This window comes from Cyprinus carpio, chromosome B22 (assembly GCF_018340385.1).
Source record: "Cyprinus carpio isolate SPL01 chromosome B22, ASM1834038v1, whole genome shotgun sequence".
NCBI lineage: Eukaryota > Metazoa > Chordata > Actinopteri > Cypriniformes > Cyprinidae > Cyprinus > Cyprinus carpio.
Window position 1 is genome coordinate 16,901,255 of NC_056618.1, and position 17,782 is coordinate 16,919,036.

The window sequence follows — 17,782 nt, forward strand, 5'->3', positions numbered from 1 at the left end:
CTGATTCTCAAGCAGTGGGGTTCATTCGCCCTTCCTCTTCTCCAGCGGGGGCGGGGTTCTTTTTTGTGGGGAAGAAGGACGGATCCCTGCGACCTTGTATTGACTACTGGGGGTTGAACAGCATCATGGTAAAGAATACTTATCCTTTGCCGTTGATGTCTTCAGCCTTCGAGAGGTTACAGAGAGCGTCGATCTTCACTAAATTGGACTTACGTAATGCTTATCATTTGGTCCGCATCAGGAAGGGAGATGAATGGAAGACTGCTTTTAACACCCCCAGAGGGCACTTTGAATACTTGGTCATGCCTTTCGGCTTGTCCAACTCCCCAGCAGTCTTCCAGGCACTAGTCAACGACGTGCTGCGAGATATGGTCGACCAGTTCATATATGTCTACCTGGATGACATATTGATTTTTTCTTGAATTCACTGGTTTCTTCGTGTCCCGTGTATTGTTGCTCTGTGCGTGAATGAGTGTGTGAGTGGGCGTGTCTGCTCGTTCCGCTGATCAGCTGCCAGCTGATCTCATTCACTGCACCAGCTGTTGCCAATTCACTCAGGCTATAAGGACTCACCGCACTCTCATCTCTTTGTCAGGATCGTTGTTTGGATGTCCACAGGTTGTGTCGTCATGATCCGTTCCAGTTCTGTTCCTGAGTCTTGTTCCTGTTCGGTGTCCTGTGATTCTCATCTCGTCTGGAAATCCACCATCACCTGTCTTCACCAGCACGCTGACCACCTAGTCCCTGCATCACCAGCCCACCCGAGCTCCGTTACTACGTTGTGTTTGTTTTTCTAAATAAAGAACCCTTGCATCATTGCTTCCGCCTCTCGTGTCATAACACACATAACTTTATCAGAATTTCGTAACATTCATTATACTTAAGATGGAAATGTATAAAATTAATTTATAGCAATAGAAAGATCATAACTTTATAACTTTATCATTTCAACATTGCAATAAAATGGCATCATTTAAAAAGTGATAAAAATAAATTCAAAAAAATGTCCAAGGCATTGACAGAGCATGTCATTTTCATTCCTAATTATATCCAAACATTTAATCCATACACTTAAATTTAACTTTGACATGTTTGGTAAATTGACTGTTACATTAATCATCATGATGGATGGTTGATGGAATAAAAACATTCTATAGTGGCATCAGTAATTGCAGCTGTTAGATTGGAGACACTTACAGTACATTTGTATGGAACGCCAACAGCTGAGGTAGTAACTAATGTTAAATTGGGTAAATGAGACTTTATTTTAAAGTGTTTTCTATTCTATTCTACTCTATTCTATTCTATTCTATTCTTGTTCTGTTCCTCCCGTTAACATAATGTTTTCACTGTCATTGTGTTCATGTTAGTTCACAGTATATTAACTAATACTTTTTTAATTAGTGCATTTAAAAAAAAATGGAAAGTGTTTCCCACAAAACATGTAAATAAATAGATCTTTACTCACTATTCAAATTAGAGTGATTTTAGCTAAAAAAATAAATAAAATCTTCAAGTATCATTTCACAATATCAGGTTGTTACCAAATATATAAACTGGCACTCTGCTACCAGACCTCCCAAAAGCACTCAAATGCATTATATTTTTCCAGTTAACCCTCTCAAAAAAAAAAAAAAAAAAAAAATAGATAAAATAAAATAAAATAAAATGATGAATACCTAATCCAAGTGTGAAATTCTCAAATTTGATCAAAAAACTAACTACTATACAAATTTAGCCTGAACTGGGTAGAATATAGCCTGTACCTGCTGCCATTCACAAATGCTTAAATCACAAGACCCTATCTATCCCTCAGAGACAAATAATCCTATAAATATTTTTTAAAAGGTGCGTTCTCATGACATGTCTTAGCAACACTATATCCATGCTTCAACCACACCACTTCTGTCTAAAGATTTAACTCTTGCTTGCAAATTGTCCTAAGTAAAGCACTTGAGCATCCAAAGCATCCAAAGGGCCAGAAAAAATCTGCAAATATACTTATTCATTCTAAAAATTTTACATTTTTAAAGAACAGTTACCTGGCTAGTTCAGCTGTATTCCAGTATTGAATGTCAAGAACAGGAAAGTCGAACAATCAATGCACGAACAGCATGCCTGTGTACCCGTTGCTGAAGCTGATAAATGAATAAATAAAGATAAATGTTAATGTAAAACTTTCCTTTATAATTACCAAACAAAGGTATGACCAATAATTAAAGACCAATTGAATCAATAGCTTCCTATAATATTCTTTTGAATAAGTTTCAGAGACAGGATAGATTAAAGTGAATGACCATCTGATATCAAAGCTTTCAACATGACACCACAATACCTCGTGTGACCTATGCTGACAAATGGCAAAGCCCTGATGGCATAGCTGACCGACCAGCTATATTTGTGTAAAGTCCTAATATGTCCTCCCTTAGGTAAAAGATGCCTTAGAATTTTATTGTCCACATGTTCCCATCTTATAAGGTGTCAACGCCTTAGAATTTATTCCACAGCCTCCTGCCATCTTCTCAAAGGTTCTAGGAAAGATGGTTGGACACATTGCATTGTCCTTTCAAGGAAAAGAAAAAGGACAAGGGCATGATCCAAAGTCAGGCACACGGCACACCATCCTGAAGACCCCTGTAGAAATCAGGGAAGCATTCAAGATGCGTTCATGCATTAGTGCTATAATTACAGCTCAAAAACATCACACAAGACTCACTGATCATGTATTTATTCATCCAATAATCATAAATGCATTTGAATGCTCAGACATGCCTGAGTCAATGTGGCACTGATGTATGTGCTAGACTACGCTATAAATGCAATATTGCCAGATCTAAATGTGGAGGATCACTTGTAGCATTGTTATATATCGTCATACTGTACAGACATTATAAAAGAAATTATAGACCTTAAAGTATGCCTTTCTGTAAAGCTACTTTGAAACCATGTGTGTTGTGAAAGCGCAATAGACTTTAATTGACTGTAATATGTTTCAGATTCTGAGATCAGCAAAACTGACAAATTAACAGACAGCCGAAGCCCAACAGTGTAGCACAGCCATAAGAACAGTGTAAAACTGAAAAGAAAAAAACTGGAAATGAGCAGAGTCAGGGGAAGAAAAAGGAAATGCATGGCTAAAAACAAAGCTGGCATTTAGTCCAAATAAGATCCAGATTAAATCAGACGCTTTAATGTGTTTAACTGCTAAACATCTTATAGTGTATTAGACATGTCCATTCATCTGATTAGGACGCAAGCTACATTAAAAAAGATCACTTACAGAATATTAAAATCTTTGTAAAGCATTACTTGTAACTGTGTTATGTTCTAAATTTGGAATATGACCCGAAAAATGGCTCATTTCAGGAAACATATCTCATTACTTTTCATAGTTTTGTCTATACAGCAACGCAGCATTATTCTTCCAGATCATGGCTGGCCTTCAGCATAAGTGTCACAGACATGAATGACAACTGCTGTGCCCAAATTTGCTGCTTTGTCACACGAAAAGCTTCCATGGCCTCTGGGAACAGTATCCCAGTGACATTTGAGAGCTTCTCCACAGCTAAACTGGGCTCTAATATAGTGCCAAGGCACTTGAAGAAGATTGTGCCTAACATAAGACCCAAACAATGTCTGAACTCCAGTAACTGATACCTTCACATAACAACCCTTTCTCAAGGTTAAGGCGCTTGATCACAAGACATGCCCATAAATACATCAAGTATAAATTTTAATCACAGTATTGGTGGCTTATTTTCAAATATTAATTTAATTCATCAAGGTGTCAATTCACCTCATCTTAGCGAAGCATTCACTGTCATTATCTCAACCCATTATCTGTTCTACAAGATGTTCTCTAACACAGTGTTTCCTATAAACTAAACTAAACTAAACTAAACCTAATTAAGACTGGACAGTTAATTACAATTAGTGATAACATATCTTTGGTCAATGTCATGATACTGATGAACATAACAAAACGGAGCTAAGGAATACATGACCAAATACAGAGAGTGCATTCTGCTGAGTGTACATTATTCTGTCTATATAAGACGCTGCTTCAGGCTCCTTTAAGGACTGACTGGAACTCAAAGGTGGGTGAGTTGCTCATCATGTTCTCCTTCTACTATTAACCTAATATACACATTTTAAAATGGCTAACCCTGACAAACGGTAATTAGTTAGCATATTTAAGATTTTACAATATGGGCATGCACTGTATATTCAACATGCTTTTGAAACTTATCTGACTGAATTACTCCAATTAAGCACATATTCGCTGCATGGGATTGACAGATTATTTGCCTTTTTTTTAGCATCTCGTACCTAAGGTACACATCAGACACATTGCCTCTGGAAACGACAGCAGGTATTACATTGTGATTACACAGCCATAACATATGCATATTAAAAATCATTGGTTTTCATTTTAAAAGAAAGGAAAATGACAGATCCCACTCAGTGCTAAAGCAAACGGTAACATTTTAGTATAGGGACCAATTCTCACTATTAACTAGTTGCTTTTTAGCATGCCAATTATTGACATATTAGCTGTTTATTAGAACTTATTTTTATTTATCCTAACCAATACCTAAATCGAACACCTACCCTACTAACTAATTAATAAACTGCAAATTAGAAGTTTTAGGCAAAAGTCGTATTAAATGGTTTGTTAATAGTGAGAACTGGACCTTAAAATTGTGACCAAGCAAACATTTGGTTGAATAGAGTACCAAATTGTTGTAATTGTTGAGTGTACAGCACTGTGTCAACATTTGAAGTGGATCAAAACCTTTCATCAAAGTTGTCCTACAACCCCAAATGTGTTCTTGTCTTAGGACAACTTTGATGAACTTTTTTGATCCACTTCAAATTTTGACTACTGTATATATTTGATAGTTAATGAGTGAAGCTAGAAACACTCATGTGGAGTAGCATCATGACACCACTTGTTTATTATTTAGAGAGAAAAAAGTGTAAATCTCACTGAGTTTAGAAGCAAGCTATGAATAAAAGCAAAATGAACAAATTCTCAAGACTTACCTATTAGCTTTCCAATCTTCTCTCTTAACTGTAACTGAAACACAACTGAAATGAGGTATTGGGAATAGTATTACAACTCACGAAACTAATGAAACCAGCAGTAAATTTGTGGTGAATTGACATTAATGGAAAATTAACTGTTTACTATTGTCTTCTTGCACTATTGACAAACTATTTTCCTGTTTAACACTGTAAAGCTGCTTTGACAAAATCTGCATTGTATAAAACGTTATAGAAATAAAGGTGACTTAAATTTCTTCACTACATTGATCTTGTGCTATTACTCTATAGTACAAGAGTGAATGAACCTCAGCACATTCTCTCCTTGTCATTTGTCACAGTAAACTGCAATCATGGGAGATGGTGAAATGGAGTGTTTCGGCCCGGCGGCCATTTACCTCCGGAAGCCAGAAAGAGAGAGAATCGAGGCTCAAAACACCCCCTTTGATGCCAAAACGGCATTCTTTGTGGTAGAGCCAGACGAGATGTACCTGAAGGGTACTCTTGTTAGTAAAGAGGGTGGCAAAGCTACTGTCAAAACTCTGTGTGGGAAAGTAAGTACAAGTAGAAAACTTATCGATCTTCTTCAAATCAATTCTAGAAGATGCTATGGACTTTAAAACTAGATATCACATGAATCAAACATTGTCATATTTGGTAAATGCCTCACCCATGCTGAAACTTTTTTAGACACTCACGGTAAAAGAAGCTGAAATCTTCCCCATGAATCCTCCCAAGTTTGACAAAATTGAGGACATGGCCATGATGACCCACCTCAATGAACCTGCTGTGCTGTATAACCTCAAAGAGCGTTACGCAGCATGGATGATCTACGTAAGTCTAAGTAAATCATATTTTATTCCTAGGATGGGATGGAGGCATTGTAAAACTATCTATCTCTGTTTCAGACCTACTCTGGCTTGTTCTGTGTCACTGTCAATCCATACAAGTGGCTCCCGGTATACGACTCAGTTGTTGTGACTGGATACAGAGGCAAAAAGAGGATTGAAGCCCCACCTCACATCTTCTCCATCTCCGACAATGCCTACCAGTTCATGCTCACTGGTAACTGGGAATTTACATACTTATTTTGTGCTAAACCTGAGCCTGCCTATATTTTGCTTGATACATTTAAAATTAAAAGAAAAAAAGAAAATCTGTTTAGCAGTTTCACTTAAAATAACATGAACTTGTTTCAGACAGGGAGAATCAGTCTATCCTGATCACGTAAGTAAACTATGATAACAAAATGATTTTTGAATAATAAGATTAATGAGTGAATATCATTACATGCACTTAAGAAAATTGCTTATTCAAGGGTTTCTGCAGAAAGCAGCACTCTGAAATGTAAAAGTGAAGGCTGTTAAATCGATTGAGAGAAAGCGGTTTAACACCTGGCTTTTCTGCTGGAAAGCGTGGGTTACGTGGACATTTGAATGCATAAGCATTGTTCTAATTGGCATGTACTACAAAAAATGAGAACCAAAGTAACAGAAAGGTGTGGGGGGTTGGGGAAGCTGATTACTGATGATGCTGCATGTATACGAGGTTAAGACCACACCACTAAAATAATGCATGTAGATGCGAATGCCGATTTCACATCTTCAGCAGCTTTCTGGTGTGCATATGAATGTAGTACCTGACATTTATGGTTTTTAAAGAAGCACGTACATAGAAGCTAATTTATCAAAGAAGTAATTTCTAATATACTGAAAAATGTTCTTTTCCATCTTTAACACATACACTCAGTGGAGAATCTGGTGCAGGAAAGACTGTCAACACCAAACGCGTGATCCAGTACTTTGCGACAATCGCTGTGTCTGGAGCGAAGAAGGTAGAACCCATCGCTGGCAAAATGCAGGTAACTAAAATAAACAATCAAATATCATCCAAAGTACAGTAACAGAAATATTCTACATGATTAAATTACTTAAATACTCACCAGGGGTCGCTAGAGGATCAAATCATTGCAGCCAACCCTCTGCTGGAGGCTTATGGTAATGCCAAGACTGTAAGGAATGACAACTCCTCTCGTTTTGTAAGTAGCTGAGGTCAGATAAAGTTCATTATACAAATTTAGTTAAAATTCCAAATCTGGGAAATTCTAAGCTGTTCTAAATATTTCAATCTCTGTAGGGTAAATTCATCAGGATTCACTTTGCGACCACTGGAAAACTGGCCTCAGCTGATATTGAAACTTGTGAGATATCATTGTTTTAAGCCAAATATTTTTTTATTTGGATGATAACAGGTGGATTCATCAACTGAACTCAAAAATCTTTTTTTTCTCAAAAGATTTGCTGGAAAAGTCAAGAGTAACATTCCAGCTGTCTGCTGAGAGGAGTTACCACATCTTCTACCAGCTCATGACTGGACACAAGCCAGAGCTGCTCGGTGAGAAATCTACAGGATTAAATCAACTAGAATTATTTTCCTAGTTTAAAGAGCACTGTTGACATGCTGCACATCAACTCTTTATAGAGGCCCTGCTCATCACCACCAACCCTTATGACTATCCAATGATCAGCCAGGGTGAAATCACTGTCAAGAGCATCAATGATGTGGAGGAGTTCATTGCCACAGATGTATGTGAACAACTTATTATTACTAGATCTAGTACTATTTCCAGATTTTATGAAATATATCTGAGCAAAAATTTATTTTTATGATTTATTTGGTCTGTGTAAAAACAGACTGCCATTGACATTCTGGGCTTCAGTGCTGATGAGAAAATCAGCATCTACAAGCTGACAGGTGCTGTGATGCATCATGGGAGCATGAAGTTCAAACAGAAGCAGAGAGAGGAGCAGGCTGAACCTGACGGCACTGAGGGTAAGATGTTCTATTAGCACATATTTACATTTAAACATTCTCTTTGTTAGTGACAATAATTTCTAAAAAATTTTCTTCCTCAGTGGCTGATAAAATTGCTTACCTCATGGGGCTCAACTCTGCTGACATGCTGAAAGCTCTGTGCTACCCCAGAGTGAAGGTCGGAAATGAGATGGTGACAAAAGGCCAGACAGTACCACAGGTGATGAGATAGATAAGATAAGATAAGATAAGATAAGATAAGATAAGACTTTATTGTCCTGAAGGAAATTTATCTTGGACACATACAGTACATTATCTGCTATTTAAATACAAGTAACATAATACATGCATATAGTACATACATAGGCTGTCACACATACACATGCACATACATTACCTACAGTACATTCATACAAACATAGACTACTGTCCCATCAACCAACCAATTACACCTTGTCCATCATGCAACACACCTTTAAAAAATTGAAATGTTTATGGTTATAAAAAGCAACCTTGTAAGAATTGGCTGGTTTGCCATTTAGCGCTTTGATGGACAGGAGTACAAAGGAGTTCTTAAAGCGTTTGAGCCTGCACTGGGGGACTCTAAAGCATCTTCTTGAGGGAAAAAGCTGGTACTCAAGGTGGAGGACCTGAGTGGGGTCTGAGGTAATTTTTTGGGCCTGTCTGATGATTGTTTTGTCAAAGAAAGAACAGAAGACAACACTTTAAGGTTAACACCAAAGACTGGATATAAGTGGGGGTCAATTTCTTAGTTTCCGTAGCCATTGTCATTCACCTCCTCTCCGGCCTCTTCTCCGCAGTCACTGCCAACATGTAGCTTTAATGCCCTCCGGCAAGTTTTTAATGGCCGATCAGGAAAGATCTGCTGCATCTCCGCTGTAGTGCAAAAACAGGAGCACTGCTCTCAAATAAGTTAGTGGCCACCAGTTGTGCAGGTGCAGAAAGGTTCATACAAAAGCACAATCACCAACAAAGGTAGTCCCAAGACATAGGCTGCTGTCCAGTCCTTTGTCTCGATCGCATAATTATACATAGGGCAAACAAAACACTCCCAAAAAGGCGTGTGTGTGGGTCTCCGTGTCATCCGCAGAAGAGCACCTCCAGAAATTCACTTAATAACTTGATTGATTATAAACACTTGGTAGAATAAACCTAGAAATGTCCCACAAACATTCATAAGAGACATTCATACTTCAGAAAGTAATGTCTAACATCACTTACGCTGACCTCTGAATTTCTCAGGTGAACAATGCAGTTTCGGCTCTCTGCAAGTCTGTCTATGAGAAAATGTTCTTGTGGATGGTCGTCCGTATCAATGAGATGTTGGACACCAAGCAGCCTAGACAGTTCTTCATTGGTGTGCTGGACATCGCTGGATTTGAGATCTTTGATGTGAGCATCAGTCATTAATGTCTCTGTAAGAATCAAGATATAAAAGATAGCAGCCAGCAATAAGAACTTGCTTCTGTTGAATTATCAGTTCAACAGCTTGGAGCAGCTCTGCATCAACTTCACAAATGAGAAACTGCAACAGTTCTTCAACCACCACATGTTTGTTCTGGAGCAAGAGGAGTACAAGAAAGAAGGCATTGAATGGGAGTTCATTGACTTTGGTATGGACTTGGCTGCCTGCATTGAGCTCATTGAGAAGGTAAGAGGATATTCTGTAAATTAAATTTACTATTCACATTGTGCCTGTACTTGAGTGTGAACATTTCTTCAACAGCCAATGGGCATCTTCTCCATCCTTGAAGAGGAGTGCATGTTCCCCAAGGCAACAGACACAAGCTTCAAAAACAAGCTGCATGATCAGCATCTGGGCAAAAGTGCAGCTTTCCAGAAGCCCAAGCCTGCCAAAGGTAAGGCAGAGGCCCACTTCTCTCTGGTGCACTACGCCGGTACTGTGGACTACAACATTGTTGGCTGGTTGGACAAGAACAAGGATCCACTGAACGACTCTGTTGTGCAACTTTACCAAAAGTCATCGCTCAAACTGCTGTCCTTCCTGTATGCTGCGCATGCAGGTGCTGAAGGTATGAACATCTGCCTTTCCTGAAATCATTTGTTTTAATTATGTGCAAGACATTATCACACAGTGATTTATTGAAGGGGTTAATGGAAAGCAACATGAGATCAAGAATAACAACTCATTTTCATTCAAATAAAACAGCTGAGGGCGGCGGTGGAAAAAAAGGCAAGAAGAAGGGTGGTTCCTTCCAGACTGTGTCTGCACTTTTTAGGGTAAACATGATTCTCTTTTTTAATGAAATATCTAAACATCACTATTAAAGACTGAACTAATCTCATAAACTTTCCACAGGAGAACTTGGGTAAGCTGATGACTAACCTGAGGAGCACTCACCCTCACTTTGTGCGCTGCTTGATTCCTAATGAGTCTAAGACTCCAGGTAAACTTGATTCCCAAAAACTCAAATGCATCACAGTTTTGAAAATGTCTCTTGAACCTTAAGAACTTTTGCATTTCAGGTCTGATGGAGAACTTCCTGGTTATCCACCAGCTCAGGTGTAATGGTGTGCTGGAGGGTATCAGAATCTGCAGGAAGGGTTTCCCCAGCAGAATCCTATATGGTGACTTCAAGCAGAGGTAAATACTTTTTGCAACCTCCTAACTGAAGATGATGCACCAGCTAATCTTCACCATCTTATAAATGTGTTTTTGTGGCTTTACAAGAACATGACTCTTGCCTGAATGTTCTCTAGATACAAAGTATTGAATGCTAGCGTCATCCCTGAGGGACAGTTCATTGACAACAAAAAGGCTTCAGAGAAACTCTTGGGCTCTATTGATGTGGACCATACCCAATACAAGTTTGGACACACCAAGGTGAGCTAAATTAAGCTCAACTCTACATGGAACGGCTTTCATAACATACCAGTTAACATCATTATATTTGTACAGGTGTTCTTCAAAGCTGGTCTGTTGGGTACTCTTGAGGAGATGAGAGATGAGAAACTAGCAGAGCTAGTTACCATGACTCAGGCTGTTTGTCGTGGCTTCCTCATGAGGAGAGAGTTTGTGAAGATGATGGAGAGGAGGTGAGTGAAATTTGCTTTATTTGATTTGCAGGAAAAATACAATTGAAGGTTTTGGTTAAAAAAAAAAAATTACTTCCCCAGAGAGTCTATTTTTGCCATCCAATACAACATCCGCTCATTTATGAATGTCAAACATTGGCCATGGATGAAGCTCTACTTCAAGATCAAGCCTCTTCTGAAGAGTGCAGAGACTGAGAAAGAAATGGCAGCAATGAAGGAAAACTTTGAGAAAATGAAGGAAGATTTAACAAAGGCATTAGCTAAAAAGAAGGAGCTTGAGGAGAAAATGGTGTCACTTCTTCAAGAGAAAAATGACCTTCAACTGCAAGTAGCATCTGTGAGTATTTAAGATCTTACTGATACTAATATGGATCCTATAGCTATGAACATAAGTCATTAACTACATCCATGTCAATGAACAGGAATCTGAAAACCTCTCTGATGCTGAGGAGAGATGTGAAGGACTCATCAAAAGCAAGATCCAGCTTGAGGCCAAACTCAAAGAGACAAACGAGAGACTGGAGGATGAAGAGGAAATCAATGCTGAACTGACTGCCAAGAAGAGGAAACTGGAGGATGAATGTTCTGAGCTGAAGAAAGACATTGATGACCTGGAGCTCACCTTGGCAAAAGTAGAGAAGGAGAAGCATGCAACAGAAAATAAGGTCAATATTTTCACATATTGTTCACACTTCTGAGTTCTGGCTCCTGAGAATGAAACCAGTAAACAATGTTTCCATTTAGGTGAAAAACCTGACGGAGGAGATGGCCTCTCAGGATGAGAGCATCGCCAAGCTGACCAAAGAGAAGAAAGCCCTCCAAGAGGCACACCAGCAGACTCTTGATGACCTTCAGGCAGAGGAAGACAAAGTCAACACTCTGACTAAAGCTAAGACCAAGCTTGAGCAGCAAGTGGATGATGTAAGATGGCATGAGAATGAGACCAAGAGTCACTGGGAATCAATAAGAAATTAATATTGTTGCTTATTGATATTTTATTGCAAACTTGAGGGCTCACTGGAGCAAGAGAAGAAGCTCCGTATGGACCTTGAGAGAGCCAAGAGGAAACTTGAGGGTGATCTGAAACTGGCCCAGGAGTCCATAATGGACCTGGAGAATGACAAACAGCAATCAGATGAAAAGATCAAAAAGTGAGTGAATATCAGATGTTAGGACTTTACACAACTGCACAAAAAAAATAAGTATCTTGCACATTTTACAAATAAAACTACATTAAAACAGGAAGGACTTTGAGATAAGTCAGCTTCTCAGCAAGATTGAGGATGAACAGTCTTTGGGAGCACAGCTTCAGAAGAAGATCAAAGAACTTCAGGTAATGCTAATCCTAATATTTTCAATGTAAAACTGTGATGTTGATGCACAGCTGTGAAAACCCACATTACCAAAATCACTGGATCAATGATTTTTCTTTATTTATTTAGGCCCGTATCGAGGAGCTGGAAGAGGAAATTGAGGCAGAGCGAGCTGCTCGTGCTAAAGTGGAGAAGCAGAGAGCTGATCTCTCCAGGGAACTTGAAGAGATCAGCGAGAGGCTTGAGGAAGCTGGTGGTGCCACTGCTGCTCAGATTGAGATGAACAAGAAGCGTGAAGCTGAATTCCAGAAGTTGCGTCGTGATCTGGAAGAGTCTACCTTGCAGCATGAAGCTACAGCTGCAGCTCTCCGAAAGAAGCAGGCAGACAGTGTGGCTGAACTCGGAGAACAGATCGACAACCTCCAGCGGGTCAAGCAGAAGCTGGAGAAGGAGAAGAGTGAATACAAGATGGAGATTGATGACTTGACAAGCAACATGGAGGCTGTGGCTAAAGCAAAGGTATAATCTTGAAAAAAAAATCTTTAAGAAAAGTTCAATTCTAGTTTCACAAAACTACTAGAAGACTGGTTATCCACTGAAGCTAAGCAGGGTTTAGCTTGGTTAGTACCTGGATGGGATAGTATCTGGGAAAACTAGGTTGCTGCTGGAAGAGGTGTTAGTGAGGCCAGCAGGGGTTGCTCACCCTGTGGTCTGTGTGGGTCCTAACACCCCAGTATAGTGATGGGGACACTATACTGTAAAAAGCGGATGAGATGTTAAACCGAAGTCCTGACTCTAAAAATACATTAAAAATACAATGACAATTTTTGTTAAGATTAGGGGTGAATGCCTAGTGTCCTGGCTAAACGTAACTGGTTTTTGGTGGTTAGCACACTAGCTCCCTTGTACTGTGGCTGCCGTCACATCATCCAGGTGGATGCTGCACACTGGTGGTGGTTGAGGAGAGATCCCCCATATGATTGTAAAGCGCTTTGGGTGTACAGCAATACACAATAAAGCACTATATAAATGCCTCATTCATTCATACTTTAACTTTAGCACTACTTTTTCCTTAGCAGCATGAAATATGAATAATTAACAGTAGAATCACAATGAGTTAAAAAATGTTGGTATTTCTTAACTGATGTAGGCAAACCTTGAAAAGATATGCCGTACATTAGAAGACCAAGGAAGTGAGCTAAAAACGAAGAATGATGAGCTTGTACGCCAACTAAATGACATAAATGCTCAGAAGGCAAGGCTCCAAACTGAAAATGGTATGAAAATACTGAATATACCATACACACAACACCACAGAACTGTGCAAAAAAAGTGATTCAAAAACCCAGTACTGACATCATACAACTCTTTAGTGACTCATTAATAAATTATTCATTTTCTCATATTAGGTGAATTTAGCCGTCAATTGGAGGAGAAAGAAGCTCTTGTTTCTCAACTTACGAGAGGCAAACAGGCTTACACTCAACAGATTGAGGAACTCAAAAGACATATTGAGGAAGAGGTTAAGGTGTGTTCCTACCAAAAGGATTATTTTATCAAGTTCTATTTATAGCTAAGATTATAGCTGTGTACAACAGGGATGGAAACATTTTCACTTTAATGTATTTCTGACTTTAAGGCCAAGAATGCTCTGGCCCATGCGGTTCAGTCTGCACGTCATGACTGTGATTTGCTCAGAGAGCAGTATGAGGAGGAGCAGGAGGCCAAAGCTGAACTCCAGCGTGGAATGTCTAAGGCCAACAGTGAGGTGGCTCAGTGGAGAACTAAATATGAGACTGATGCCATCCAGCGCACTGAGGAGCTTGAGGAATCCAAGTAAAGATTCACAGCAAAGAACAATGTCTTCGGCACCCTATATTTAATATCAGAAATGTTAGAAAGATTTCATAATTTCATACCACTTTCTTCAGGAAAAAGCTTGCCCAGCGTCTGCAGGATGCTGAAGAATCCATTGAAGCGGTGAACTCCAAGTGTGCCTCTCTGGAAAAGACCAAACAGAGACTGCAGGGTGAAGTAGAGGACCTCATGATTGATGTGGAGAGGGCAAATGCATTGGCTGCCAACCTTGACAAGAAGCAGAGAAACTTTGACAAGGTGAGAAGGATGGGGATAATCTTTAAATCTAAACCTTGAGCCATGGATTTGGATATTTAACAATGACTACCTTTTTCTTCAGGTCCTAGCAGAGTGGAAACAGAAGTATGAGGAAAGCCAGGCTGAACTAGAAGGTGCTCAGAAAGAAGCTCGTTCTCTCAGCACTGAGCTGTTCAAAATGAAGAACTCCTTTGAAGAAGCTCTTGACCATCTTGAGACCCTAAAGAGGGAGAACAAGAATCTGCAACGTAAATAACACTTTTTTGTTCAAAAAGAATTTTAAAAAGATGCATTAAAATAGAAAGTTTTACAATTCCACTTTTTAAAACCCTTTAGAGGAGATTTCTGACCTCACTGAGCAGCTTGGAGAGACTGGAAAGAGCATTCATGAACTGGAAAAGGCAAAGAAGACAGTGGAGTCTGAGAAATCAGAGATCCAGACTGCACTTGAAGAGGCTGAAGTACTGTTACTTTAAACTGTCAATTCAATTCATTTCTTAACAGAGGATAACTTAATTTTCCTGTGAGCTTGATATGATTCTTATAATAACTACTATCCATCAGGGCACCCTGGAGCATGAAGAGTCCAAGATTCTTCGTGTGCAGCTGGAGCTGAACCAGGTGAAGAGTGAGATTGACAGGAAGCTTGCTGAGAAGGACGAGGAGATGGAACAGATCAAGAGGAACAGGCAAAGAGTGATTGATTCCATGCAGAGCACTCTGGACTCTGAAATCAGAAGCAGAAATGATGCCCTGAGAGTCAAAAAGAAGATGGAGGGAGATCTGAATGAGATGGAGGTCCAGCTGAGTCATGCCAACCGCCAGGCTGCTGAGGCCCAGAAAGAGCTCAGGAACGTCCAAGGACAACTCAAGGTATCTTTCTGTAGAATGTAAAAATACAACACACATCAAATGTATGATCATATGAATATGATAAATGAATTAAATGAAACATAATATGCAACTAACAAAGAAACAACATTACCACAGGATGCCCAACTGCACCTTGATGAAGCTGTCAGAGGACAGGAGGACATGAAGGAGCAGGTGGCCATGGTGGAGCGCAGGAATAACCTGATGCAAGCAGAGATTGAGGAACTGAGAGCTGCACTGGAGCAAACAGAGAGAGGCCGCAAAGTGGCGGAGCAGGAGCTGGTGGATGCCAGCGAGCGTGTGGGACTGCTGCACTCACAAGTACAGAAAAACTATACTTGGAGCACATTCAGGTTACATGATAACAGGAGTTTTAGTTAAATGTATACTAAAACTACCTGCTTAAATCCCACAGAATACAAGTCTTATTAACACCAAGAAGAAGCTTGAGGCTGATCTGGTCCAGGTTCAAGGTTGAGGTGGACGATGCAGTCCAGGAGGCCAGAAATGCAGAGGCAGGAGAAGGCCAAGAAGGCCATCTGATGTGAGCACTTGCATTCTGTTGCTCTGTTCTAACAGCTCAGGAACGTCCAAGGACAACTCAAGGTATCTTTCTGGTAGAATGTAAAAATACAACACACATCAAATGTATGATCATATGAATATGATAAATGAATTAAATGAAACATGACATGCAACTAACAAAGAACAACATTACCACAGGATGCCCAACTGCACCTTGATGAAGCTGTCAGAGGACAGGAGGACATGAAGGAGCAGGTGGCCATGGTGGAGCGCAGGAATAACCTGATGCAAGCAGAGATTGAGGAGCTGAGAGCTGCACTGGAGCAAACAGAGAGAGGCCGCAAAGTGGCGGAGCAGGAGCTGGTGGATGCCAGCGAGCGTGTGGGACTGCTGGACTCACAAGTACAGAAAAACTATACTTGGAGCACATTCAGGTTACATGATAACAGAGTTTTAGTTAAATGTATACTAAACTACCTGCTTAAATCCCACAGAATACAAGTCTTATTAACACCAAGAAGAAGCTTGAGGCTGATCTGGTCCAGGTTCAAGGTGAGGTGGACGATGCAGTCCAGGAGGCCAGAAATGCAGAGGAGAAGGCCAAGAAGGCCATCACTGATGTGAGCACTTGCATTCTGTTGCTCTGTTCTAAGTTAAACAGTTTTTTTGACTTTGTTTATCTGCATGTGGTAGCCAAGGGAACCTTCATGGAAGGTATTTCAGTCTATATTGGCTAGTTCATTTGAATTGGCTTATATTTCAGGCTGCCATGATGGCTGAGGAGCTGAAGAAGGAGCAGGACACCAGTGCTCACCTGGAGAGGATGAAGAAGAACCTGGAGGTGACTGTCAAAGACCTGCAGCACCGTCTTGATGAGGCTGAGAGTCTGGCCATGAAGGGTGGAAAGAAACAGCTCCAGAAACTGGAGTCCAGGGTAAATTACAAGCTAAATACAGTCTTATGTGAACTAGCTATGGCAGAGATTTGACAGGTGACAACAATAACTCTCTACTGAGTGCGCGAGTTGGAGGCTGAAGTTGAAGCTGAACAGAGACGTGGTGCAGATGCTGTGAAAGGAGTGCGCAAATATGAAAGGAGAGTGAAGGAGCTCACCTACCAGGTACAACTACACAGGATTTAGAAACTTACATTTCATTATAATATACATAGGTAAACTAAGACCATGAACAATACTTTCACCCAAAGACTGAGGAAGACAAGAAGAATGTGACCCGACTGCAGGATCTGGTAGACAAGCTGCAGCTGAAAGTGAAGGCCTACAAGCGCCAGGCTGAAGAAGCTGTAAGTCTAATGTCAAATGTCTTAAGTGTGAGGTGCCATGAGTGCAATGCTCTGAAAGGGGTTGGATATCTGGTGTCATCCTAACAGGAGGAGCAGGCCAACACTCACCTGTCCAGGTACAGGAAGGTGCAGCATGAGCTGGAGGAGGCTCAGGAACGCGCTGACATTGCTGAGTCCCAGGTCAACAAGCTTAGAGCCAAGAGCCGTGACGCTGGGAAGGTACTGTAAAGCTGTTCAAGGGGTGGGATCTTCATATGCATTGCATGTAACTTAATTTTTCTTTTCTGTTACTAAAGAGCAAGGATGAAGAATGAAGATGATACATCACACCACTTCTACAAGCAAGCATATAATATGACTTACTTGTGCTGTGTCTAAAATGTCCATTAAATATATTTTCTCAAGGCACTCCCTGTTTATGTCATTTTAACTGAACTGGTAGATCATGGAGCCAACAATGCCAAAACCATCAGGGGATGCTTAAACTAAAAGAAAAACAATAAATACCTTAAATTGTACAGATGTAAACATACTTTTACACAAACACATTAATTAAAAAATAAGTTTAATTACAAAATAACCATTATAACTTAATCTGCTACACATAATACAGCATAGATATACAATTCAAGCGTATCACTTTCAGTAACCAATGAAAATTACTGTGTGGAAAATGCTGTCTTTATGATATCCAAGATTATGCCAATGAAAGTTAA

At 39.9% G+C, this 17,782-nt stretch overlaps 1 protein-coding gene and 1 long non-coding RNA gene across 2 annotated transcripts; both read left to right on the top strand.

The window, feature by feature from the left end:
- Nucleotides 1-4,357: 4,357 nt before the first annotated feature.
- LOC109048412 (myosin heavy chain, fast skeletal muscle-like) lies at nt 4,358-16,752 on the top strand. Its single transcript, XM_042749526.1, has 36 exons — nt 4,358-4,372; nt 5,388-5,600; nt 5,737-5,880; nt 5,955-6,111; nt 6,246-6,273; nt 6,796-6,907; nt 6,992-7,084; nt 7,183-7,246; nt 7,342-7,440; nt 7,528-7,631; nt 7,740-7,878; nt 7,962-8,080; nt 9,124-9,273; nt 9,362-9,532; nt 9,608-9,914; nt 10,052-10,122; nt 10,202-10,289; nt 10,369-10,486; nt 10,603-10,726; nt 10,802-10,938; nt 11,020-11,275; nt 11,361-11,603; nt 11,683-11,859; nt 11,944-12,089; nt 12,181-12,271; nt 12,381-12,770; nt 13,402-13,528; nt 13,661-13,779; nt 13,891-14,087; nt 14,183-14,366; nt 14,449-14,614; nt 14,703-14,827; nt 14,931-15,239; nt 15,357-15,560; nt 16,259-16,384; nt 16,528-16,752. The coding sequence occupies exons 2-36, from the start codon at nt 5,400-5,402 to the stop codon at nt 16,750-16,752; spliced, it is 5,511 nt and encodes a 1,836-aa protein (XP_042605460.1). The 5' UTR covers nt 4,358-4,372; nt 5,388-5,399.
- An 18-nt stretch (nt 16,753-16,770) lies between these two features.
- On the top strand, nt 16,771-17,040 carry LOC122141755. Its single transcript, XR_006158077.1, has 2 exons — nt 16,771-16,884; nt 16,971-17,040. It is a non-coding gene; the product is annotated as an uncharacterized LOC122141755 (long non-coding RNA).
- The last annotated feature ends 742 nt before the right edge of the window (nt 17,041-17,782 follow it).

Coding starts and splice junctions, on each gene's coding strand:
- LOC109048412 (XM_042749526.1), top strand. CDS start 5,400: ATGGGAGATGGTGAAATGGAGTGTTTCGGCCCGGCGGCCATTTACCTC. Junction 5,601..5,736: donor TCAAAACTCTGTGTGGGAAA/GTAAGTACAAGT, acceptor AAACTTTTTTAG/ACACTCACGGTAAAAGAAGC. Junction 7,085..7,182: donor ATGACAACTCCTCTCGTTTT/GTAAGTAGCTGA, acceptor CAATCTCTGTAG/GGTAAATTCATCAGGATTCA.